At 43.0% G+C, this 25,867-nt stretch overlaps 1 protein-coding gene across 2 annotated transcripts; it reads left to right on the plus strand.

Moving 5' to 3' along the window:
* Nucleotides 1–3,427: 3,427 nt before the first annotated feature.
* LOC120791956 (TCDD-inducible poly(ADP-ribose) polymerase) lies at nucleotides 3,428–24,548 on the plus strand. 2 transcript variants are annotated; one of them, XM_040130868.1, is made up of 7 exons: nucleotides 3,428–3,763; nucleotides 4,974–6,026; nucleotides 14,784–14,973; nucleotides 15,567–15,754; nucleotides 19,378–19,686; nucleotides 21,267–21,524; nucleotides 23,103–24,548. In XM_040130868.1, exons 2-7 carry the CDS (start codon nucleotides 4,999–5,001, stop codon nucleotides 23,290–23,292), a joined length of 2,163 nt encoding a protein of 720 aa, XP_039986802.1. In that variant the 5' UTR covers nucleotides 3,428–3,763; nucleotides 4,974–4,998; the 3' UTR covers nucleotides 23,293–24,548. The 2 variants fall into 2 exon arrangements, with proteins under 2 accessions (XP_039986802.1, XP_039986803.1); XM_040130869.1 differs by lacking the exon at nucleotides 3,428–3,763 and adding an exon at nucleotides 4,155–4,459.
* The last annotated feature ends 1,319 nt before the right edge of the window (nucleotides 24,549–25,867 follow it).

Below are 25,867 nucleotides of genomic sequence, written 5' to 3' on the forward strand. Positions count from 1 at the left end.
AGAAAATATGTTACTTTCCACCTCCAAACCCCACACAGCACACTCAACATAGTTGCGTAAAATCCAGAAATTTACCCATTATGATTCACATGAAAGAGACAAAATTACTGGCCATAATGACAGTAATTATACATTGAGACTTTCATTGTTGTTTAACCCACGTGTTCCTCTGCCAATCCAACACCAATTACATCAATAAAATGTATTTTTATGTTTCCACGCCGTGGAACTGTTTTGTGTGTATAACAGGCGTGTCAGTGCTGAAGGTCTTTCACCAGTGTTAACTGATCTGCCTCCAGTAATTGTGTTGTGTGCAGGCATGTGAACTGATAAGATTCAAAGGGTGGGGGCTGAAACACAGCACCTTTACCCTGCCACTTACACAGACCCACCTAATGCCCTTTCATGTGTTAGTGGTTCGTAGAATTAGTTTACCGTCCGTTTTATTCAGGGCTGAGTGTGGCTGCCATGGGTTTCCAAACACACCTGGCTTTATGTTCCTGCTCCTGAAAGCGTGCATCCTGCTGCTCTGACACTGACCTCCTTTTCAGGGAGGCAAGTGGACAGAAATCTACCCACGGGGACTGATGAACTGTCAGTACATTTTTACTTCAAGTCTGAGAATGATCCTGTGACTGTGAGTATTTGGCCAAACGAATACTCTGCAATAATACTCCCAGTGTAGATACTGATCAACTCTACAGTACATTATGTTATTTTTAATAGCCAGGAATATGACTATATGAGTATTTCTGCAATATTTTTGAAGGTTATTACCCATCATAACGACACTCCTTCCCAGATGTATTAAAGGATCATCACAGAACTTGTTGTTTCATGTTTTGAGATCACTCAGTGACTTTTATGAGACAACAAGCGAGCTCGAGTTGGAAGGCAGGTATCTCTTTTATAGGGCGTCCTCTGAGACAAGTCAGAACTTGAACAATAGGACTTCGTTATGCTTGTCAGCTGAGGAGGAATGCTTGAGATCCGTCGGTATGCAACCAGGCAATTACTCTCATATACGTCAGCTCTCTGGTGTCTTCTGCTGCAAGCCTATAATTTCCCAATTACTAACCCTCATTGGAACAGCTTTGACAGCATCAGTGTTGGTCTGGAAGATGGTTGTACACATTTCTGTTAATCTCTGACGTCTTGAACCACAGCTTGTGGCCTGCACATGAAAAAATAAATCATTTAAAAACAGCGAAGAAATCCGTTGATGTTTTCTGGGTGTTATGGGGTAAAGAGGTTTGCATGTGAATAGCTGTGGCACGTCAGCACATTTGCCTTTTTGACCTCTGTCATTAAAGTTCAGGGGGTTAATGGTGGCAGATGTTAAAAGATTAAACACGCTTAAACACTGTTGAGAGGGTTATTAATAGATAATTAATCTCACGAATAACATATTCAATTTAGTGTTTCCTCCATAATGACTCCCTCAGGGAACAAGAGGGGGAAATGAGGGTCACTTTAATTTCCTCTCATTTCACTTTTCTAGAACAATAGTAAAAAGTACAAGGCTGAATGTTTCATTTGTCTTTGATCATCCCTCCTTACAGAGACGACTCTACACTGCCCGATGGAGCATTTAGACGTAGGAGTCCTTATATAAACTAGTTTCAGAAATCAGTCCGTAATTCCTGTTGAAAGGGAATAATAGAGCACAGCTTTTGACCCTCACAGAAGGCTTATCTTTAAGCCCTCATCTGAAGTCACATAGGTAGTGTTATTTTCGAAACTGATGGCATAAAATGATAACTCCTGCCACACCAAGTATCTTACATAAAGTACAAAAAATCCCTGAATCCTTTCTCTAATGATCTGACGTATAAAACCACATTGTAAGTTTGAGGTCTGTGCTAAAAGACCTGCCCTTTTGAGGAATCAGCTCTTTAGAAACTAGCAACTGTTTGGTTGAGCAGGCTCATCTGCAAACAACGAAACTAACGCCGGAAGACGCTGCAGCACAACAGGTTCCTAAAAACTACTTCTGGTAAAACAGGGAGGAGAGGGAAGCTGACTCAACGGTAAACATTACACTCCCTTATGGAAATGTGACAGATCAGTTACAAAAGAAAGGGTCAGGTTTCCCAAATACTTTAAGAAAGAAATAAATAATGGATAAGCATGAGAGAAATGATGCATCCTTTCTAAATCTGCTTTCCGTAGAAATATAATTATGTCTCAGCAGGTTCACTGTTAAGTGTTATTTGAAATAATCTGGTGTGATAAAACATCCAAATGTTCTTAATATAGTTTCACCTCTTTACAAGAACCACCAGGAGAGGATGATAATCACCCTCAAACAAGACTTAATTAACAAAATATTTGAGTTAACAAATTTCTTGTATGGACAAATGATCTCCTGTGTAAAACAAGTTATTATGCAACATTTCTTGTCACATTTTAAGTGGACAGACATTTTAACTGCAAGTCCACTTACAGCCTGTAATTTCCCAATTACTAACTCCTCCATTTACAGTGGACTTGGAGTTTTGAGGCACTTCATTCGCTGCATTTCCGATGCAACTATTATAATCTAGTTCCACCTTGACCAACTACTACATTAAAATGCTGATTACCACTATCTTGCAAGACGTAGTTTATAAAGGGTTTACAAGTTGTAACTAATTACTTCATTAATATCTGGTAAATTGTTTACTAGGCATTATGGATTAATCATGGGCCATTATTAGGTACAGCTTTTGGGTTGCCAGGTTGTAAGAAAACTTATTTGGTAGGTGCACACTCACCGGTACTGAGCCGATCCCCCAGGGGACCCAAAAGCCCACGTTCACTGCATGACAGTTTCTTTAGGTAATTTGATTAACTGCGGCCGCTAACGTACACAACAAGCACGTCCTGCATTATCACCTAAACTTGTGGATCTGTCCTGTAGAGTGGTCCTTTGTTAAAATCTAGTTTTAAGACCTTGTATTACTTTCGTTTACTTTTAGTATAGGTCCAGCATGGGAGTACAGTTTGTTATTCGGGGTTTTTGTGTGCACTGTTCTTCTACGTAAACAAAGCACTAGGGGCCCAACAAAAAAATTGGCCCAGAGGCTCCTAACAGGTTAATCCAGCCATGTCCAAAAGCCAGTTTTGCTGATTCATTTTTTACTTGGCCAAAATTATGGATGTGGGTGCTTTGCTCGTAGTGGAGTATTTGCACCCTCGACGTGTTTTAGTTTTCTTACTCTTCCACCGCCGATTTTAGTTTGCTGTGAACGTTGCGCGTTGTAATAGTCCACTTGACTTTTTATTACTTCCGGGGCCCAGCATTGAGGCCCCTGAGATCTCCACACCCCCATGCAGCGTCTTTCGATCACCGCCAGACGACTCTCTCTCTCCCTCTCTCTCTCTCTCTCTCTCTCTCTGTTTGAAGCGAGGTCCCGCCCCTGACCAGGTTACGGGGCGGGGCCTCGCTGTGCGGAGCCGGGAGGCAGTCTGAGCGTCTCCCTCCACAGCTGTGCTTCGCTCTTTGTCGGTCTCGGCTCTCGTAAGCCGTTTCTGCTACGCTATTCTGTAGAGGGATACAAAGAGAAGGACAGACAGCATGAAATAAAGAGAGAGCGTGAGAGCGACGGGGGCAGCAGAGGGACACGAGCAGCCTAACCGGACTATGGTCTAGTCCAGACACGGATACCCACTATTAGGCCTATCTCCAGACTGGATAAGGAGCTCCGCCGATGTGCGCACTGGATTTTACCCACCAAAGAGTGTCGAGACCGGGGGGAGAGGGGCGGACTTTGTCGCGCAGGTAGGGATTTTTTTGGTCGTCTCGGTGTCAGAGAAATGTAGAGAGGTTGTTCGTCTTTTTCCTAAATCGGCTGTGGGAAAGCTGCGCTATAACCAGTGACCCTGCCTAACTACTGCAGTGCTTCAGTGTTTGGTTTTTTTTTAAAAAAAAAAAAAAAAAAGCTTTTTCAACTCCGCGGCCATTAAAAGCTCCGGGTCTGCGGAAGAAGTGCTTCTTAACGAGAGGAAAGCTGTTGTAGCGACGCGGTGAAATAAAGCTCCGGGGTGCCCCGTTTATCTTTTGTCGCTGCTCCGCCGCAGTGCCTTGTATGTGTGTGTGTGTGTGTGTGTGTGTGTGTGTGCGCGCGCGCCTGTGCCTCTGCCTGTGTGTGTGTGTGTGTGTGAGTGTGTGTCGACTGTAGCTTACGTGCAAACTTGCTCGGGCAGCAATGTGTAAGCGGCACGTAGACGGCAGGGGCCGCGTATCGGACTCCCGTGATCAAAATATATAGTCCCGAGAGAGAGAGAGGTTTTGTTACAGTGCTGATTTTATCGCTCCTGCTCGGAGACGCAGCTGTAATTGCAGGCATGACGTTAGTGGGAGACCAAAGACACCAGGATAAAAAGCAAAAGACGGTGTCCAATGATATATCCCCGGCTTCGTATGATTAATCTGAGGCTGGTGACTCGGTGCCCGAGTTCCCTACGGCAGGATTAGGTAATATATGTATTTTTTTCCGCTTCAGTTAGCCGGCTGCAATAGGCTTCGCGGACCGTTTCCTCCTGTCCGAGGGAGAATACGGCTAGAACAGGCTATTCCTGTAATATTCCTGTAGGGGTTTACAATGTGTCTGTGGCAGCAGATAATTATGGTGGCTGTCGCTGCTTAGTTCCTGTTATAGCTGCAGGGTCATTATGGGACCAGATCAGTCTATCGTTTTTTTTGTTTTTTGTTTTTTCTTTTGTCGGAGGAGTCAAACAGGTTTCGTTTCAGTATTTAGAGGGCGAGGGTTTTCCCTTCCAGAAAAGGAAAGAAGACTTTTCACAGTTAGTTTTTTTTTTTTTGTTGTTTTTGTTTTTTCTTTTTTTCTTTTTGGGCGTAATAGCCTGAGCAACCTGTTAATCATCCCTCCACGCATCGGGATGACTTCACCTTGAACATTAAGATTATCGGATCATAGGTGTTGCCTTTGATGACTCCCTCTTTCTCTCTCCCTTTCTTGTTCTCGTAGGACTGTCGGGCTTTAGGAGGGGATCATGGATAAAACTTTGCACATTCTTCAGAAAGCCGCGGACGGTGTACCCACCGGGATCTCCCTGGATATGAGCATAAATGTGGACGATGAGCTGGACTTCACGGATAGGCAGATCGTGGGGCTCCCGGACAAAATACCCCTGGTGAAACCTTATTTCAAAAAGAAGCAGAGGAAATTGGACGCCAAATGCCTCCACCGCGCCCTGGAGGATCCTATACTGACCACTTTACTCAGCACGGATACGCTGGTCTCCGGGGACGGGGTGTTTGTTCCCCGGAGCCAGCCGGGCCGGACTCCCGGCAACCTGTGCGCAGCGGCCGTGGTGAAACAGAGCTGTATGGGCCAGGTGTGTCTCAAGGACCCGGGAGCCGCTGGCGATGCCACAGCTGGCGCTGGAGTAGCGGGGTTGATGACCCGGGACGGCGATGTGGAAATAGCCGACACCACCGCGGAGCTGGAGGAGACAGAGCTGCGAGGGGAGCGACCCAAGATCACCGATCCGACCCCCGACAGCCGCTGCTTTCAGCTGAAACCTGCCCTCGGGGCGGCCGGGAACTCAGCGACGATTACGGCTCCCGGCAGGGATATACCTCCCCTAGTTGCACCCCAGGCTACTCACCAGGAGGGGGCCATCAAAAGCAATGACCTCTTAACCTCTGGGGCTAAAAACCTTCCGGTCAAAGACTGCACTGGAGTCCAGGAGCCCCTTCCCCTCCTCCTGCAGCCCGACAAAGGAGTGCTATTTCAGGACAAAAGCGAAGAGGCCTCCCTGGACCTGGTTTTTGAGCTGCTCACTCAGCTCCAGTATCACACACACCAGTTAGACTCAGTGGACATTTGTGTGGATTTCCTCCAAGGACAGTGTGTTTATGGCAATGACTGTGCCCACCACCACACTGTCCTGCCCTACCACTGGCAGATCCACAGGACCAGTAGTCAGACGTGGCAGAGCATAGCGGACGACTCCCAGGAACAGCTGGAGCGACTGTACTGCAACCCTGACAACGAGCAAGTCAGGCTCAAGTTTCAGTAAGTATCCCACTACAGTGTTTACTGCAACCTGCAGCCCGTTTTTATATAATACGGTGTATACTGTAGGCCCTCTGGTTAGATACAGGATCCTACTGTGAGGGGGAAGCAGTACCGCAGTCCTTCTGTATTTCTGTTTTGGAACCGTGCCTGTGGGTACAGGGTCAATTCACTTTCAATTCAATCGATTTCAAAATAGGAACTGAAACTACAATTCATGCACTTGCGGATGGGGCATCAGTTTCCAACATTTTTGTTTAGTCTGGGAAACAACACTTAAATGTTATTTATAAAAAATATTCAATAAAAATATAGGCCTTTTAAGAACATACCAAAACGGTTTCAGAATTCTGCCAGAAATTGATAGAATTGGACAGTACAGTACGTTGTGGCCGCACCAGTATATTGTCGTGTTGTAGGTTACGTACTGCTGAAAAGGCTACTGTGTAGTAAATTGATAGGGACTTGGGACATGACAATGATGGTGCAGTAAGCTGATAGGCTGCTTGTGAATGATAAGCCACTTCCGGTTTCGGTGTGTTGGAAGCAGTAGACCTCTGCCTGAGCTATGTTTTCACCACCGGTAGCAAACTGAAAGCTATGACTCTACAGCTGTTCCGTACATGTGTGGCTAATGGACTGTGGCCAATTGAATGTGCCTGTAAGAGTGTTACTTTCACAACTCTTAGCACAGTGAATGTGGTTTATTTATGCATGTGTGAAAGTGTGTATTGGTCCTTTTATTCCCTGTGTGTGTGTGTTTGTGTGTGTGTGTGTGTCTAGTTAATGTGTACCCTACATGTATTACTTTATTTGAACTATCAGATCAGCTATCGTGCCCTTGAGGAGGCATGGCACTCCATCTCCCAGCCTTGAAATTGGTTATCTATTTCCTGTATTTCCCTTCTCCCAAACCCAGCCCCGCGATTGGCTGGAGCTCCATCCAAACAGCACTCATGGCAGAAAGCTGTGAACTTCCATGACCCTCAGTTGCCTTGTGCGGTCACTGACACAGACGCACTTGGCAGCTTCTCCCCTTCCCTCGGTCATAGATTTGCACACCACTGTGTACACTCAAACACACACGCACACACTGCTTGGCACGCAGACACTCGCACGAATCGGCTGCACAGAGCAGCTCAGTGGTTTGCAGTGCTCACACGCATGCCTTTTAGCAGACAGAGATAAACCTCTCTTTCACTCTCTCACACACCCACATAGATATACACACATGCAAGCACTTGGCAAGCCCCAGTGGGGTGACATAAAGGAGCATGCACTGCTTCCTGTCAAACTGTACTGTATGCAGGCACATTCACACACAATGAGTACATCTACATGAACTTTGCCGACCTTATTCTAAACACCGGTTGCTTATTGTTTATTCTGTTTATGTCCGCAAAAGTAGCCTACATATCTGCATCCCTTGTTTCTTGTGTCAGCCACCATCTTCCCCGTTACACTTAGAACTCCAACTAATGATGATATCCACCACTGGGTAAACTGAGGATTATTTTCTCAACTACCCACTTGATTGTTTGGTCTATAAAATGCCAGAAAAATGTGAAAAATCACATTCCCCCACTACCACAATTTCGAAAAGCCCGACGTGACGTCTTCAAATTGCTTGTTTTGTCCAACCAACAGACCAAAACTCAAAGATATTCAGTTTACTACAACGTAAGTTAAAGAAAAGCAGCAAATTACAACTCACAACTGACAAGCTGGAAATAGAGAATATTTGCTAGTTTGTGCTTGAAATCAAAATAGCTGCTGATACATTTTTTCTTCTTCGAATCAAATAATTGCCTCACTCTCGCTGTAGTAACATTTGCGCTTGCAGAAAGCAGAAATTATTAAGCAGTTAAACTTTGGCAAAATAATCAAACACACATTGTTTGATTACGGTGTAGATGCGTCTTAAAGGCCTCTAGATTTGCAAAATGCCACATTTTAATTCTGTTATGCACAATTCAGTTATGAACTCATGATGTTCTAATATAAACGGAAAATTTGAGCACTTTTTTAGTCACATTGTTATATGAATTGTGTTAAAAGTGCAGTCCATGTTAACATTGTCAGTGACACAACGTTATGCCATCATACCTCAGTGACCACATCCACACCCTCGGTCACATCATCAGACCCTTTGTGAGTTACTGAGGCCTTTGAGAGGCCATGTATGTCTTTGTTTATATCAGTGTGGACAGTACACACACACACACACACACACACACAGACACAGGTCACAGTGTGTGTACAAAAATTTGTATGTGTCTGTCTTTGACTTGTTGACTCATGTTTTGAACTGAAACTCTATGCAAAGTGCATATTGCCCCACAAACAGGATACGCACCTGGTGGTGTCAACCCAAATTCTTCAGAGGCCTTTTGGGTGTGTTACACTCTAAAACAGTCACACAGGACCATCTGGCTCGCTTGACTGAAACTCCAGTAGAAACTGGAAATTTGACTTGTATATTTGTTGTCATAATAACGATAGCAATTTTTATTTTCCTTTCTATATTGAGAAAAAGGCACGTTGTATAGTATGTAATGTGCACAAAACATTTTTCCAACGCAAATATTTGTATTCGTTCATGGTTTGATTAGCACACAAGGTATCAGAGATATTTCCTCTGGTTTTCTATGTTATGTTTTATATTTTCTAAGAATTCCTTCTTGAAGTCTCTTGACACACTATAAAGTTTTGTTACAAGCTAGATAATTACTAAATTCACATGTATTTAAACTTAATTATACCATTCCAGGCACTGTCAATCAATTTGAAATTTCACCTGTAAGGTCTGTAACTGTCCAATATATTCTCATCGTGGCTCTTCTTTATCATAAACCTCCGAGTTGCTACTTCTGGAGTTCATTTCTACATTTTTTTCAAGCACCCAAAGCATAAAACTCTCAAAAATGTGGCTAAAATGTATTAGAAGTTTTTCTAACCCTATCCCAAAAAACGGGTTTGTCTGTTTGAGAATGGTAGAGTGAAAACCTAACGTAAAACATTTAACATGACGTAGAACATTTTCATTCCTGAAACACCTGACTTCTCTGACAAATAACACACCCAGGTTTGTAGGTTTTCGAGTTTCATCTGGAGTAAGTAAACACTGGTTGATCCCGGTTTAATAAAGTGGTTTATTGTATTGTTGCCCTCTTGTAATCCAGGGTTTATTTACAGCACAGGTCAGGACTGAAAATGGGTGGTTGACCTGCCTCCGGTAGATGTGAATGAAATTGAAATAGTTTGTTTCGGTGACATGTTGCCTCTGGGTAAACTCGGAAATGGTTTGAGGCTCGGAAGAGCAGAGAAGCCTGTCGAGTATGGAGAGACACAGTGAGAGGAAACGTCAGTAAACTTGTGCTGTGTTCTCACTGTTCTCGTTATTCATTGCTTAGTTCATTTACTCAAAGCTTTGTGTTGCACAGGGTGTGTTGTGAGAGCTCTTTTGATACTTTTCTTCTTTCTTTCTTTAGAGATGCAATCCAGCCTGTCTTTTCATGCACGCCAGCACACACACTCATACACAGGGCAAAGGCATCACCGTGGTTACCACAGTCAAATGATAACATTGTTAGTGATCTAAAGAGCAGCAGATGATTTAACAAGCTCTTCTGTCGGTATGGCAACACAGGCCTGTTTTGCCTTATACTTGTGTGTGTGTGTGTGTGTGTGTGTCTGTGTGTCTGTGTGTCTGTGTGTCTGTGCGTCTATGCGCCCGCGATAGAAAAGGAGTGGACAGAAAAGAAAATGTACAAGCATTTTTGTTTGTCTGCATCTGATTATGTGCTGTGCAGCCTATTGTACTGTATATATATGTGTGTGTATGTGAGTGTGTGTTCTGTGTAAAGCTATTCGCATGTGTGTATGATCCATAGCACAGGTTAATCCCATCCATATGATAAGCAGGAATAGAAGTATGGTTAATCCGCCTTAGTTATGAACTCAGCAGGAAGGAGGAATGTCACAGTCAATGCTTCTAAAAGTTATACTGTAATAATCCTCCGCTGTACAGTTGCTTGTTAACAGATTTGTGCTGTGCTGGAGTGTGTGTGTGTGTGTGTGTGTGTGTGTGTGTGTGTGTGTGTGTGTGTGTGTGTGTGTGTGTGTGTGTGTGTGTGTGTGTGTGCGCGTGTGTGAGAGAGAGAGAGAGAGAATATGGAAAAAACTGCTTTTATTTCTCCTTGGCTGATCTGAAAGTATTAGGTGGCATTTGTTATTTACAGGAACACACAAATTCTCAACCAAATCTCTCATAATAAGGCCAGTTTCCTGTAATATCTGCTAAGAGGGGACTTCAAGACTTGAGAAACATCTTGTTGATTTTTGAGTAACCATGACGAAGCAAACATTTTTCGTGTGTGTGTGAGACAGAGACTCTTTTGTCGGCCAGGTGATAAAAGCCTTGCTTGTCATTAACTGACATAAAGAGTCACCAAGCACCAAGGGCAGAGCGACCTGACACCAAGGGATGTGTGTGTGAGTGTGTGTGTGTGTGTGTGTGTTTATATCGTGGGGGATTCCATGTTACCTCATTGTGTCACAAACCAAAGAAAATCAAGGATGGTTGTGTCTATGAGAGCTTGTTTGCGTGCAGTGATTGTATGTGTGAAAAGAGGCGGTGTCAGATAATTAGACTGAATGTGACTACTGTGCGTGTGTGTGTGTGTGTGTGAGACTATAATGTATCAGACAGCCCATGCCATGAATCAGTGGGGTGAGGTCTGGGCCGCTCTGCCTCTTATTACTCAGAGTCTGCCTTCATCCTGCCATCTTTTTTTCCTCTTCATCTCTTCCTCCTTTTTCTCTGTGATCTTTCCTTATTGGATCTTTCGTTCTCCATATTTCCTAGTTTCACCTCTCTTTTACTCCTTTTTTTCTCTGTCTTTGTATCATTTTTTCATCCCTCAATTGTCCATCTAGGGCCAGAGGAGGTATAAGAGATGTGGAAATGTGTGTGAGCTATGCCTCCTTACTCAAACAGTATGCTTTCTCACTTTTTCTGTGTTTTTCGCCCCTTTCTCTCTATCAGGTCTTCTCTTTTTCAAGTGTCACAAAATGTTATCTTTAATGTCAAACTATCTTCTCATCATCCCCCCTTTTCTCCCACATTTGGTAACCTTGGGAGGTTTTACATTTTCAGAGAAAGGGTTAAAGGACTGAGAGAGAGGACACTCTGAACTATGAGCCTAATTATGATGTGTAGAGGAGGACAGAGAGATACACTTCTACAGAAACGATCGAGAACATGCAGGAAACAATAGTGTACAGTTTTTCCTGTTCTCTCTGCATGTGTGTGTGGTTGACTGTATGTTATTCACAGCCTTTAAAGAAAAAGACAATCCCAAATGAAGAACATTTCAATAGATAATTGGAAAGTGAATAGCTCTAACATGTGGAAATAACTCTAACCCATGACATCAAGGTAGTGTGTGTGTGTGTGTGTGTGTGTGTGTGTGTGTGTGTGTGTGTGTGTGTGTGTGTGTGTGTGTGTGTGTGTGTGTGTGTGTGTGTGTGTGTGAGTGAGTGAGTGTGAAGGAGGCCCTCGTCAGCAGATTTGGTTGTCTGACTGACTTATCTAGGCGTGACTGGATGAAGTTTGCGTGTATGTACATGAATCTGTCGAAAGAATGCGTGTGTGCACGTATGAGAGTGAGTAAGCGCACGTTTTGTTTTTTTTGTTTTTTTTTCCCCCAGTCTGCGACGTTCACAATAGCATGACTGATGCTGGCATGCGTGTTCTTGTGTGTGCAGCCGTGAGAAAGTTCGAAGGTGTATGTGTGTGTGCGCTGAAGGCAGTGGGGGGGATTAACAGCTATTTTGACAGTGCAGTGAGTTTTCTTAACCTTTATTTATTTAGTGAAAGATTTTGCCAAACAGGCTTTCTCCTTTTTTTCCAGCAACACTCTGCTCTCACATTCAGCACTGATCCACACATTCACACCTCGGAGCTACCCGGCACAAGAACAAGAGCAGGTTTGGTGGATTTTCAGCGCCACGTGCTTTGCTCAAGGGCCTTGTTCTTTCACCTTTGGCATACTTACCCTACTCCCAAGTCAGCGACTCGGTTTTCCATTCGAAAGTCAATTTCAAATATGCCTCTCCAAATCTGCCCTTTGAATTTGAATTCTAATTTTCAGTTGACTTCATGTGTGTACCCTTGCACAAACTTGGAGCGGCCCGACACTTCAAGCGTGGTCTTGAAAGTGTTGACCTTGCCAGAATGGGCGTGCCTTGAGTCTCTTTCTAACTTTTGATTGGCCTCCAGGTTGAAAGCACAGAATCTCAGTGCACTTAATTTAACCGGCGGAATTTTATTTTTAGAAAAGCACAAACTAGCCTGGGAGCGACAGAGAGAAAAGATCTCTGTGAAAGGCTTTGAAAATCATTGACTGACCTCTCTGGAGACCTGTCTTCATCTGAGTGTGTGAAAGAGACAGAGAGACAGAGATATAGTGGTAATGGTTGAGGTGGGGAGGTGGCCTGTAAGTGTGACAAAGTTCACCTAACTTCCTTATAATAAAACCTGAATATGTGTGTGTCTGCATCACAAGTCACTCTTGAATTTACACACACATGCACAGAAGCTCTCATAATGTACTATTGCAGGCAGAAATGTTCTGTACTGAGAGACATGGACAGTAAAAAATAACAAAGAGAGAGAGAGAGAGAGCCACGCGTGTGCATCTGCTGCACTCTCTTGTTCAGACAGAAAAAAACAGAACAAAGATGTGCGGAGAGACCTAAATTAAGAAAACAGTGAAGAGAAGGGAACGTCAGCTCAGAGGTGAACTAAAAGATGTACTCTTCGCACAGTTTATTTGTTTGTGCTACATTTACAGTTTGTTGCCTTTCACATGCTTCTGTATGCATGTCTTTTCCTGTAGCACCTATTTCCATCATCCTTCTCTCTTCTGTTTCTCTGTTCTATCTCTACCTTTCAAATTAAATTCTCTCTCTTCTTTCGTATGAAATGGAAGCCCTTTTTAACTACTTGGATGCGTTCAGAAAGCAGTAATTCTTGCAGACATCGCTGTTATCTATCTGCATTGTCTGGTTGGTAATCCGGCGTTCTGATAATCACTGACTCCCTCATCAGTTACTGTTTTGTTTCTGCACGTGCTCAGCGAATGAACTCATATTTCACTTCCTCTTACAGAGATACAGTCACACTGTGACTTAGCAGAAGCACAAACTGTAAATGTCGTGTATATAATTAGTATATGTATCAGAGTGCATGGATGTTTTTGGAAAATGACTCAGCACCCCTCACTATCACCTTCCTGACCGAAACTGGTGCACGTGTGTGTGTGTGTGTGTGTGTGTGTGTGTGTGTGTGTGTGTGTGTGTGTGTGTGTGTGTGTGTGTGTGTGTGTGTGTGTGTGTGTCTGTCTGTAACTCCAGTGACCAGTAATTGCACTTCCAGTAGATGAAACTGAAGACTTGTGTATCCATTATAATATGAGGTTTCACATCTACAGGCTGGTGGACTAATAACTCATCAGGTTCACACACTCCTTCTCTCAGCATCCCTGTGTTTTAGATGGGAAATTTCTAAAGACTGTAATTGCTTTAGTGCTTTATTTAGCACAAACCTGAGGCACACACATTACCAGAACACAGTCTTCACTTTACACACGCGCGCACACACACACACACACACACACACACACACATATATTTCCAGACAGACACACACTCACCGAAGTTCAACCCTTGACATTACATCTGATTAGTTTCCTGGCAAAAATCAATGAGCCCATTAACACTGATGTGTGTGTGTTTTCGTGTGTTTTTACCAGTGGGAGTGTCTTGCAAAGTTTGCATGTCTCCCTGTGTGTATGTGTGGTATGTATGTGTCTGTGTGTTTCTGCCTCTCTGTCTGTCTGCCGTCCATGGCATAGCGTGCCAGTGTATGATGCCCACATTTATGTGAGTGGCATGTCTGACCCAGAAAGTATTTGCCAGAGGCCGTATGGAGAACTCTAATGTAGAGAGACTGATGCGTGTGCACACGCACACACACACACACACAGGAAGTGGGGTTTTGACCAACACATGTCGAGACAAAGAAAGGTTAAGGGAGGTTGTATGTATGCACATGATAATATTATATGTTTTTACTATTTAGCAGATGCTAGTACTGTAGCCTACTTTGTCAATCAGAAGGCTCAGGATTACCCTGCAGTTTTTACCAGTCATCGGCTAATGCTTCCTTGAGCAAGACATAGAATCTCTGCCAACTAAAGCCGACCTCTGACTTCCTGGGGACAGGCAAATCTTGACAAAATCTCTTCTGATCAGTTCTGATCAGTTTTTAGCCTTTTAGGTGTGGCTAGTAAAATAAGATTGATATATGACTCTTTACCATGACATTTATGTTTTCATCCTGCGTAAATGTAATGTTTTTATTATGTACATTGTATTATTTTTCATCATTGCATGTTTACATGTGGCATGTAAGTCCTGTAGCTGATGCTGCCATCCTGTGTGACTCATACTGAGCGAGCAATTAGAGGTTTGGTCGTCTTGCTCCAGGGCACTCGGGTTAGATTAAGGTTCCATCAGCAGCTGCATGACCGGACATTCATTTGCTGATGAAAATCTAAACTGTGACCATTTAACAACAAGGTCACCATGCCATAGCCACATGTCAGCTGACTGTGTGAATGTGTATTATGTTGACTGTGACTGCAGCATTTTTTTTTTTTTTTTCATATTGGCTTTAACTTTGCGTTTCAGGGGTCGAGTGTTTTCCCTCGATTTTGGGGCAATGCGAGTTTGTGACCTGGAGTTTGACCGGGTCCGACGACTGACCACTCCTCCCAGCCCTATGCCCACACCCACGACGAACCCAAATCCCACCCCCAGCTGTCACACAGTGTGGAAGTACTACTGCAGAGACAACTTTGGCTGGAGGGAATACTCCGAGGTGAGCCACTCAGTGCGTCTGTGTGTGTGTGTGTGTGTGTGTGTGTGTGTGTGTGTGTGTGTGTGTGTGTGTGTGTGTGTGTGTGTGTGTGTGTGTGTGCGCGCGTGCTTGTTTGCGTGCACACTCTAGGAACATGAGGCCAGACGCATTAACTCTGCCCACACCAATCAATTGTCTAGCCACTGTGATGGGATTGATTTAGACACACATACACACACACACACACACACACACACACACACACACACACACCTAAATACCCCTTGTGACACAGCTTTCCTCAGCCAAGTGCAATTTATTCCACCAGAGCAGTAAAAATTGACTGTTTTCTCTTTTTGTCTGTGTGTGTGAGTTTGTGTCTTACGATGAGACTTATTATCACCTTGGCTTTTTGTTATCGGTACATTGCACCACAATTCGCTGACATTTCCCTCCCCAAACTCTCCCTTCCTCTATTGAATGAAAATGCAGAGTAGCCAACTGTATAAGATGACAAACAAATTAGTCTAAACTCTTCTTTGTCTCTTTGTCCTCCTCTTCTTTTTTTCAACTTTTCTTCCCTTTTTTTCCCTTTTATCTCTTCTCCTCCACAGCCGGTGGTGAAGCTCATAGAGGAGGCGAGTTCGAGGGGTCTTAAGGAGGTGCGATTCATCACGCTCCAGAACCAGTATATCCTCAACATCAGGGAGGGCTTCCAGCAGAACGCCATCTTCGGGTTCAGACGTCAGATCAAGAAGCGACCCATGTTTATGTCCTCTGTGATGCTTACACCCCACCTACAGTAAGTAAAGACATTTAACACTTGAAGTAACTGTTCCCTGTTAGAATGAGGAGGTGAGCACCCATAGAGACCTAGCTTGGATGTTACTGATCCAGAGTTCAAAGTTAACATGGAAGCTATTTGGATGCTAGAAAGTAGCCTATTTTAACTTCTATGAAGGATAACAAAACACACCTTTGGGGTTTAGAATTGCTGCTAGCTAAAAGTAAGGCACAGAGGCAGGAACAGTCAGTTCTCAGTTTAGAGGTAGAGGTCATTCACTTGATTGATAGTCTCTCTTTGTCTCTTACTCCCTGCTTCTATTTCCTGTTGTACTCTCCTGTAGAGCCTAGCCAATCATTTAACGCTCTGGTCTCAACCTTGTTACAGAACAAAAAGTATGTTGGATATGAACCCAGGTTCATACAAAGTCCTAGATTTTTACATGAAGTCCCTGAGAACACGCACACACACGCACACACACACACACACACACAAACACACACATGCACACAAAGTTGGCTCTTCCCATGGCTCTCTGTGTTCTGTGTGTGTCCCGAGTTCCTGTTTGGAGACAGGCAGGCACGAAGAGGTCGGTACACAATGCTAATGTCGTAGTCAGGGCTGAACGTTCAAAAGCCTCTAAAAACCACATTCACCTTTAATCCATTTCAAGACCTCAGGGCACTGGCAGCCTGAGCTGAACTTGAGACCCATTTTAACACTTACTGCAGCTCAGATTTTTGGCAAGTCAAACCAAGTCACCAGGACACAGGAGCTGTTCTGTGCAGAACAAAGCAGGCCTGAACCACATGGATGGAACATGAGATAATGAGGCAGATGAGAACAGATGAGACAGAGGACAGGAGATCCAGAAAGAGGGGAGAGTGAACAGAAAAGGAAAGACACAAAAAATAAAAAAGTAATTTGAACCAGTCTTAGCTATTGTTTTTCTTAAAACTATTGAGAAAATAATGGGATTTCAGAAATTCTTAACTGCCCTTTTTCTTATAGCAGTGAAGTTATCTGCCTCGTTGCATTCACCCCAGTGATTTTTCTTAAACAAGTAATACCAGATTGGAAAAAAGCGGAGTCATCTCATCCTATTTGCAGATTTTTTTTTTTTCACTTCCTTTGCAGAGCAGGCTGCACTGACGTTGTCCTGCCAGTGTCCCACACAGAGTGAATGCTAGAGCGAGCCGTTCCTGCAGGGCCCAAACTGTCAAGAGGAGACAAAATGGAGAGAGGAAAATTAGCTGGAGGAAGCAGGAGGCTGAGAAAGAATGAGGGAGAAAGAGACGACAAGTTTGAGAGTGAGATGGAGAGTACAGTGAGAGGAAGTGAGAAAGGTATAAATGGTTTCCAGACTGGGTGCACAGCAGAGTAGAGCTGGTGAGCGAAGGAGTGTGAAAAGTGACTTTGGGGAGCTAGAATTTAGATCGAGGGATTTGTTCCTCTGACTTTTTTTTTATCTGTTTGTTGTGCATGTGCTTCAGTTAATCATTTAGTGGGGGCAAAAATCTGATCACTCAGTCACATTATTGGGGCAAAAAGCCAGTCCCAACAAGGTAAACCATTAAAATCTTAGCGCTAACACTTCTTTCTTGTTGGAATTTTTTTTTTTTCCCAAGGCATTGTATGCAAGTCAATGCAGTGTCCTCCTGAGTGACCAAAGTGTGTGTGTGTGTGTGTGTGTGTGTGTGTGTGTGTGTGTGTGTGTGTGTGTGTGTGTGTGTGTGTGTGTGTGTGTGTGTGTGTGTGTGTGTGTGTGTGTGTGTGTGTGTATCAGGAACATTCTGTGCTAGGCTTAGAGGTTGAGGTCATTAGCTTGATTGGCACTCTCCCTCGCTCCCTCCTGACCACTCTCCCTCTCCTTCTGTCATCTCTCTCTCTCTCCTGATGATGTTATTTTCAGCCGTCTCCTCCCTCTCTCCGTCCCTTATTATCTGTCCTAATCTTTCACCTTTTCACTCTTTCTGTCCCCCCAACTCCATCAGTCTCTTGTTATCTGTCGCTGTTCACTCACACTTGTTTTCTGCAGCAGGCCGTCTCTGATCTTTTCTAGGCGCACGGGGAATAGGGACATCGATTGCAGGGAGAGATCAAGACCAGACAGACTAGATGAGAGAGAGAAAAAAGAGATGAGAAAAACGGTCGCGCTGACTCAGAGTCACACTTATCACAGTCTCTTGACAACACACACACATGCACACTGCTTTATGGCTGTGCATGTGATAGGGCTAACAGCATTTACACTTAGTGAGTGATAACTTGACAGCTAAACCACTGTTATTGACTCAAATGCCAGACACAATGGTTTTTTTGTCACTTCCATGACAGCTCTGCATTTTATTCTTTCCCCTCTGTCTTGTTCTCGTTCCTATCTCCCCCTCACTCTGCCTCCCTGTTGCATTGTTTGGTGTCTGGGTTTCATTTTCACGCTGCCCTGCTGTTTTGTTTGGTCGGTGACGGCTGACGGCTGCTGTGGAGCTGCTCACCTCCACAGCGCAGTGATGTCATTGTTGACAGTTGCTGGGACTGCAGCAGACATCAGTTTTGTTTTTAAGTTAGGACGCAGCCTTGATTGAAAGTGCGTGGGGATGAAGGCAGAGGAAGGTGGAGAGATAGGTAGCATGCTGTGATGTGCGGCTTGTTCCTGATGCTTTCATTGTTATAAATGAACAGGGCTGGGATGCTACTTTCACTGACCCTAAGCGAAAAAGCACTACCTGGAATGATGAGATTTGGAGCACATGGTTAAAGCACAAGCTTTAACCGGCAACTACCATTTAAACATAAAACATGTCATTATCAGAGTAAACTCTTTGACTTTGATTGGTCAACTCTTTTACTCTAATGAAGATGACCTTTATGTCGAAAATGGTAGTTGCTATACCTGTTAAAAAAGCTCCTACATGAACCACATGATCCAGATCTCATTATTCCAGATCTTGCCCCAGGCTGTCCTGTCTGTTGAGGCACCAGTTTAAGATCTGAGTTGACTGCTGCGCATAGATTCCTTCATTCTCATTCTACTACGGCAAATGAAAAAGCATCTTGTGCTGTATGTGAAGGGCTATAAGAAAGAGTTGTTATATATGAAAATAAGATTTTGGGTTTTTTTTAGACTGTATGTGCATGCAGTTTTCATCTATTATTTATGTATCTTTTCGGGGTTTGAGTTTGTAATTAGTTGTTGATTTTCCGAGGAATTTCCTCTGATAGAAATCAACGCTCCATTTTAAAACAAATATTCCTTACATGCTACATTGTATCGTTGTTAGTCAACAGATGGCCTGCCTTAATTTATAGTTATATGTCACATTCTCTGTAGGAAATTTTAGGAAACTATGGGACCCAAAAGAGTATGTTCATATTTGAGTAAAAGAATTACACATATACAACTAGGGCTGCAAATAACCATTAGTGTCATTATTCATTAAGCTCAAATTGACATCTTCAAACAGTATTAGTATTCAGTTTACAATGATATTAAATGTAGAAAAGCATAACTGGAAGCAGCATATATTTAGATTTTATTCCTTGACATATTACTTAAACGTTTATTGAATTATCAAAGTTGTTGATGATTAATTTTCCCTCTAATCAAACACCTAATGCTTCGTGCCTTCTTTTCTTTCTAGGACGTTGGGTGGCCTCTCCTCATCTCCCCTCCCCTGTTCCTCCTCCTCTTCCTCCTCGTCCTCCTCATCCATGGATCTCTCCACGTCGCATCCCCTCTCGCCGACCACCACCAACCCGCCCAGCCTTTTTCCGGAAACGTGGTTGCCCATGACGATGAGCCAGGACTTCCTGCAGGTGCCGGTCTCACGTGAAGACCGCAGCTACCGCACAGTGTACAGCCTTTTCCACAAGACGGTGTCAGAGACCAAGTTCAGGATCATCAAGATCCTGCGTGTGCAAAACCCCTTCCTCTGGGAGAAGTATAAGAGGTGAGCCAAGAAGCGGAAGACATTTTTTAAAGCACTTCCTCATTGCTGAAGATATCATCTGTTAATCTAGTATCAAATCATGAATCATTGCCAATTATCGTAACCAGTATCCATGACGTTTTAAAAACGGTAACAGAGGAAACATTTCTGTCAGTGTCAGAAAGTTTATTGTCATTTTTTTCCTTTAAATGCTGTGTGGAGAAGTTGTGGCATCTGGATTTGACGCATTTGTGTTTTTTTTTTTAATGAACATAACTCTGCTGAATTGCTGAAATAATCACCAGCTACTGTGTTATGAAAATGGTAGGACTTTAAGTGGAGGATTTAGTCGGTTTGATAGTAATTTGTTTTCACCAGCCAAGAGATTTGACCACTTGGTAGACACAAAATAGTATTTAGGTTATAAGTACAGTAAGTAAGTTACTGTTGTGTCACATTATTTGGTTCCTCTTCTGTCCCAGTTTCACATATTTTGCTGTTGTGGGACAAAATGTATTGTTAACTTTTTTATCCAGATTTCTGTTGTTGAACTGAATATTTCAGACCCAGCTGCATATGTTCTTGCAGACAGAAACGAGTAATATAATTTCATAACAATAAACACGGGGTGAATAAGACACAATGTGAAAGCAGGATGAAAAGAGAAAATAGGGCAAGTGGGACCAGCTGTGCACTTCGTGAGAATGAGTCCACAGTGGTGTTTGAGCAAGGCGGATGGTGGGATATTTGGTGCTGTTGATGTTCCTGTCGCGAACAAAGTGCGCTAACTGCTGTGGTTGAGCAGTGCAGGTCCTATTTGCTGCGACAGTTAAACTCTCCCACATTGACTGGTAACACACGGTTTCACAATCACTTAGAGTGTGTATGTTTGTGTAGGTGTGCGTACAGAATCTGAAAGTGATGCCCTCTCTGAATGTCAGTTGATTTCCTCTTCCCACACTCGGACAGGGAAACCATAACTGCTTGTTTGCGTGTGTGTGTGTGTGTGTGTTTGTTTGTGCGTGTGCGTGTGCGTGTGCGTGTATTGGCATGTGAATGGCTGGTTGTTGATGTCAAAGGAAGTTGATCAGCTTCAACCTAAAATTGGATAGCAGGAAATTAAAGTGTGTGCTCGTGCGTCTGTGCGTGTGTGTGTGTGTATCTTTGCGTGTGTGTGTGTGTTTGTGTGCATGCTCGTATGCCTGCAGTGTCAGTCTGTGTCAGGTCACAAGCAGCAGGGTCATGGGAGGGCATGCCTGGGTCACAGCCTCTCTGGCTTGAAAACTCTGCATGCCTGATTGATCCACTCAAATCAACCGAGCAGAGTGTGTGTGTGTGTGTGTGTGTGTGTGTTGCTCAAGACAGATTAGGCCCTATGTTCTTACCCAGTTTTAGAGCAAACAAGGTTGTGATCACAACTTTTGAATAGAAAGCAGGAGTCCTCTCAGCTGTTTATTAATTAATCACCTGACATATGATCTTTTCTAGTTTATTACTTTTTACCAATATACTAAAATTAAGAAGTAACCTCTGAACACTGAAGATCTGTTCATTTCATCGACAAATCCTTCTCACCTTCTGTCTCTTTTTGGCTCTAACAGGAAGAAGGAGTACATGTCGCGGCGTATGTCCGAGATGGACCGGCTGCTGAGCGAGCGCCACCTCTTCCACGGCACCTCGGCTGACGTGGTGGAGGGCATCTGCAAGCACAACTTTGACCCACGAGTCTGCGGCAAACACGCCACCATGTTTGGCCAGGGCTCCTACTTCGCCCGCAAGGCTGTCTACTCCCACAACTTCTCCAAACGCTCGCCCAAAGGAGTCCACTGCATGTTCCTGGCCAAAGTTCTCACTGGCAGGTGTGTGTGGGCACACTCATTAAGAAGATGATAGTGGGAAAATTTTTTAGTGTATTTGATTATGGATGGAATTTTTAATGTATGTTTACTAGCAACTCTCTGGTACTGCAAAAAAATTGTTAGGGGTTGGTGATATGGATAAAATGTCATATCACAGTATTTGTGATTTTATATCATGATATTGATTATATATATTGTATATTTTTAGAATGTTCAAATTATAATCACAAGATGGTAATGCCTGTTTTTGGGTAATGCAGTGAATTAAATATTTTTTAAAAACCAAGATACTTCATTACATTATAGCAAAATCCTATAAATCCAGTATTGCCATAAAGCAAAACCTTGCTAACATCAACCTAACATAACCAGAGATGTTAAAGGGATAAGTGATATATCAGAGTTTCTATTGTTGCTCGTTGCATTTAATACGATAACGAGTTTTAAAAGTTTTCCCCCTGAACAGTCAGATGAATTCATTTGCAAAAGCACCATTTCCTTAATACTAGTGAAGCCATGCTTTTCTTTGAGGTCTCAGCTGGAAGGAACATAGTTTGGTAAATGCCCAATCAAGGCCTTATGTATCCAGTTCTTTTTGGAGGTACATGTTTTAGTTAGTTTATGTTCTAAATGGGCTGTTTGGTGTGTTCGACATTTATCCTCCCTCCATTACATACCTCTACTTAAACAACATCTCTTTTTTTACCCTATCTCCCCCTCACCGTGAGTGCTTTCAAATTAAATATGCAGACCACATTATAGCATTAATCTGGATCATCATTAAGTCGTGCTATCACACTAGTCCCATTTCTTAAACTGCAATTCAGATCTAGAGCCATACATGTAAAACGCCAGATTTACCTGACCCCATCATACATCACCAGTTTTGTTATGCTGCAACAGACAGTCTGTGGTGCGTCCGGACGATTGTGTGGTGGTTTGGAGACACACCACACACACACACAAACCTGGGTTCAATCTGTTCCACGGCACAGACGGAGACATTGCTTCCAGACCTGAGCAGGGATATAGACCAATAAAGAAGTTATCTGTACAGTGTGATTAAATCTCCTGTCTGAAACTGTATCTGGCACACAGACTCTTAACGTCCCTACCCACTGTCTTTGTCTGTAGCTGAAAATGTTCTTATTTTAATATGTTATATTTATGACCCCAGAGAGAGTGGTACAAAGGTTGATGGATTATGGTTCTTTAGGTCTAGACATGAATATTTCAGAGAGGAAAAACAAACTGTTTAAAATGCGATGGCTTATTTCATATAGTTACAGTACATTCATTCTATGCACTTACAGCATATGCTTATATTATTTAAGGTGCCCTAAAACACACAGAGGAGCAGCAGTCTCGTAATCATTAAATTTACAAGAGTGTTCTTCTGGATGGTAAACTATTCTTCTGTGTGCCCGTAGTTGCAGAACTGAATGGAGAATCAGTTAGCAGCATTTTTCCTCATGAAAATGAGGAAATGAAAGACGCTTGCTTTCCAGTTTACACTCAGTATATAGTCCCAAGCACATAACTAACCTGGTCTCCGTCTTCTTTATTGTGTCTGTACAGGTTCACTGTAGGAAATCCCTCCATGCGACGGCCTCCACCCATCAACCCTCGTGACCCCTCCAGTGACCTTTATGACTCCTGTGTGGACAACTGGGTGGACCCCCAGATCTATGTCATCTTCAACGATGACCAGAGCTATCCTTACTTTATCATTCACTACGAGGAGGTACCCAGCACTGTCGCTGTCTAAGCCCTGGATCAGACCTGGATCTGTCTGTATTTGCAAATACTTATTCATAGTTTGCTTTATTCTGTTAAGGTGTTAGAATGGTGGAGTTTTCCACTTACGGTGAAAAGGAACAATTTAGACCAATAAAAAGCTGAAATTTAGAGTATTGTTGCTTTAACCACCTCTACTGGAATCACTCCGTTAGACTAAATTTCACCCATCTGCTGCAGGTCAAAACAAAATCTATGAAATATTTGCAAATACTCAGTGATCCTAGTCCATAATCAACTGGATTCAACAAGACTAGACTGCAGTAGGGAACAACAGACTGGTCAGATCCAGTTTCAACTAGGCAAAACTGGACTAGCAAAGGCAACTGTTTCATTTAGTGCTCAGAAGTGGATGACGACAACTGCTGCAACTGACTTGACGGAACCTCATTTACCACACTTTGATATCTAGTATGAACAGGAGCCTAGTGATAATCAATGGACACAAGACGATTTAATCTACTTTATTATTCTGGAGCAGAGGCAGGAAAATCCAAACCTAGTCCCCTTATCATTTCTGACTTAGTCGTATGGCTGTATATGAACTCAGTTCCACATCAGGACAGGCGCTGTGGTAGACAGTTAGCATCTTGCCAGTACTGTGAATGAGCAACTGGCTGTTTTATTATTCTGAGGAAGCAGCAACCAACTAATGAGAGACTTCCATAGAGAAACCATGTCATTCACTTGCAAAAAAAATCATACAGAGTGTTTACCCAGCCTCCGGCCCATATGTTTTTTCAAGTCTATGTGCTGCGTGTTTTAATCTTTTAATTAAGTGGACATGAATCTTGTGGCCTCTTCAACCAGACAATGGACATGAGTTTCAGTGGGACTTTTCCAAATGGACATTCACATACCATAAAGCTCCAGGCAGAGGTTTCACACGATGCCATCGCTGTTCTAGGTTGGCGTTTTTGCCTTCGTGTCCACCACTTTGATTCGTCAAGGGAGACTGAAGAGTGTACAGGTTCCCACTGAGCCTCGATAATGCTGCTGCTGCAGCGGCGGCGGCAGCGCTGTAGCGTTTTGTCAGTAAACCCCCTGAAACTCATCTCTCTTGGACCGCTCTCTCACTCAGAGACAGTAGACATGTTTTACTGAGACAAACTGTAAAGACGTTCTCTTTGTTTATATTTGAACTGTGTGCCTTTTGTTCATAAAAATGTTTATTTATGTTAGTTTAATGTAACATTGATTAAATAAAGAATCTAAAAGAGAAAATGACTAATTGGCGAACTTGTGGTTTATTCAGATCATGTATATTTTGATTTATTAGTCACATGGTGTTAATTGTTTTTTGTTAACCTCACTCCTAGATATTCCTGTAAACATTAGGCAAATCAAAAAAAAAGGCTCTCAAAGTGGGATCTGTGGAGGAGGTTTAATTGGGTCACTGCAAAATGAGCATAATATAGACTTCATTCATTAGACACTAATTTAGAGAGTGCATAAAAGCAGCTACTGTAATCCAAACTATATCTAAACACAAAGAGATTTTTCTGAAAAGAATTTTAATAGTTTGTCATTTTGGTCGGAAAATGCTTCTTTGCTTTCTTGCCAAGAGTTAGATGAGAAGATTGACACCACACTGAAATCTGTAAGGTAAACATGGAGTTAGTGGCAGGAGATGGCAGGAGAAAAAGAGAGGTAAACAGCTAGCCTCTTCATAGGTAACAAAATCTCCCTACCAGCACCTCTTAAGTTCACTAATTAACAGGTTGTACATGTCTGTACAAAAACCATAGTTAAAATGACACATCGTGGTTTAAGGGGTGAATATATACCAAACTATTTTCAGCTGGCAGACAAGCACACCAGTAACTTGACCCGTCCATGAAACAACTTGATTCCCTTTAAAAATGAATTGTCGTTTTTACACTTCGTCGAATAAGTGTATTTCCCAAAATGTTCTACTATTGCTTTACAGAACTCCTGGCCATAAAAATATGCAGGGAAAGAGGTAGTTCTGCTTATCATAACTGTTGGCCATATGCTGTTGACTGCAACGCCGCTCTCAATAAGAGCTAGTTGATATATCTGATTATTTCCTCTTGTATGGGTCAAGTGGTATTGAAAATCAGAGAAGAATTCTGTCATGAACCCCCCCCCACACACACACACACACACACCACCACACCCCAGAGTGTATTATCTAAGCGCCATGTCTAATGCAGTCCAGAGGGAGGCTGGCGGAGGTCTATCCCAGCAAAGAGACAGCTCATATGGAGCAAACAGAACTTAACACCCTCCTCCTCCTCCTCCTCTGCAGCTCATTCACTTTTCATTTCTCAGACAAACTTCTCCCTCCTGTTGTATCTTTCACTTCATCTGTTGTCTGTCTGTGCCTAATCCTTTTATCTAGCTTTCCTTTCTCTCTCTCTTGCTTGTTTTCATTGGCAGGTTTTAGTTGTTTCCTGGGCCATAGCTACCATAGAGGACAATGAGGTCATGTCCTCAGTATTTAATCATTTTAATCCTATTTTTCTTTCTTTCTTCTGGGGATTTTGGGGGTTAATGGAATAGTTTGAAATTTTGGGAAATAC

The sequence above is a fragment of the Xiphias gladius genome, chromosome 7, assembly GCF_016859285.1.
Source record: "Xiphias gladius isolate SHS-SW01 ecotype Sanya breed wild chromosome 7, ASM1685928v1, whole genome shotgun sequence".
Lineage (NCBI taxonomy): Eukaryota > Metazoa > Chordata > Actinopteri > Istiophoriformes > Xiphiidae > Xiphias > Xiphias gladius.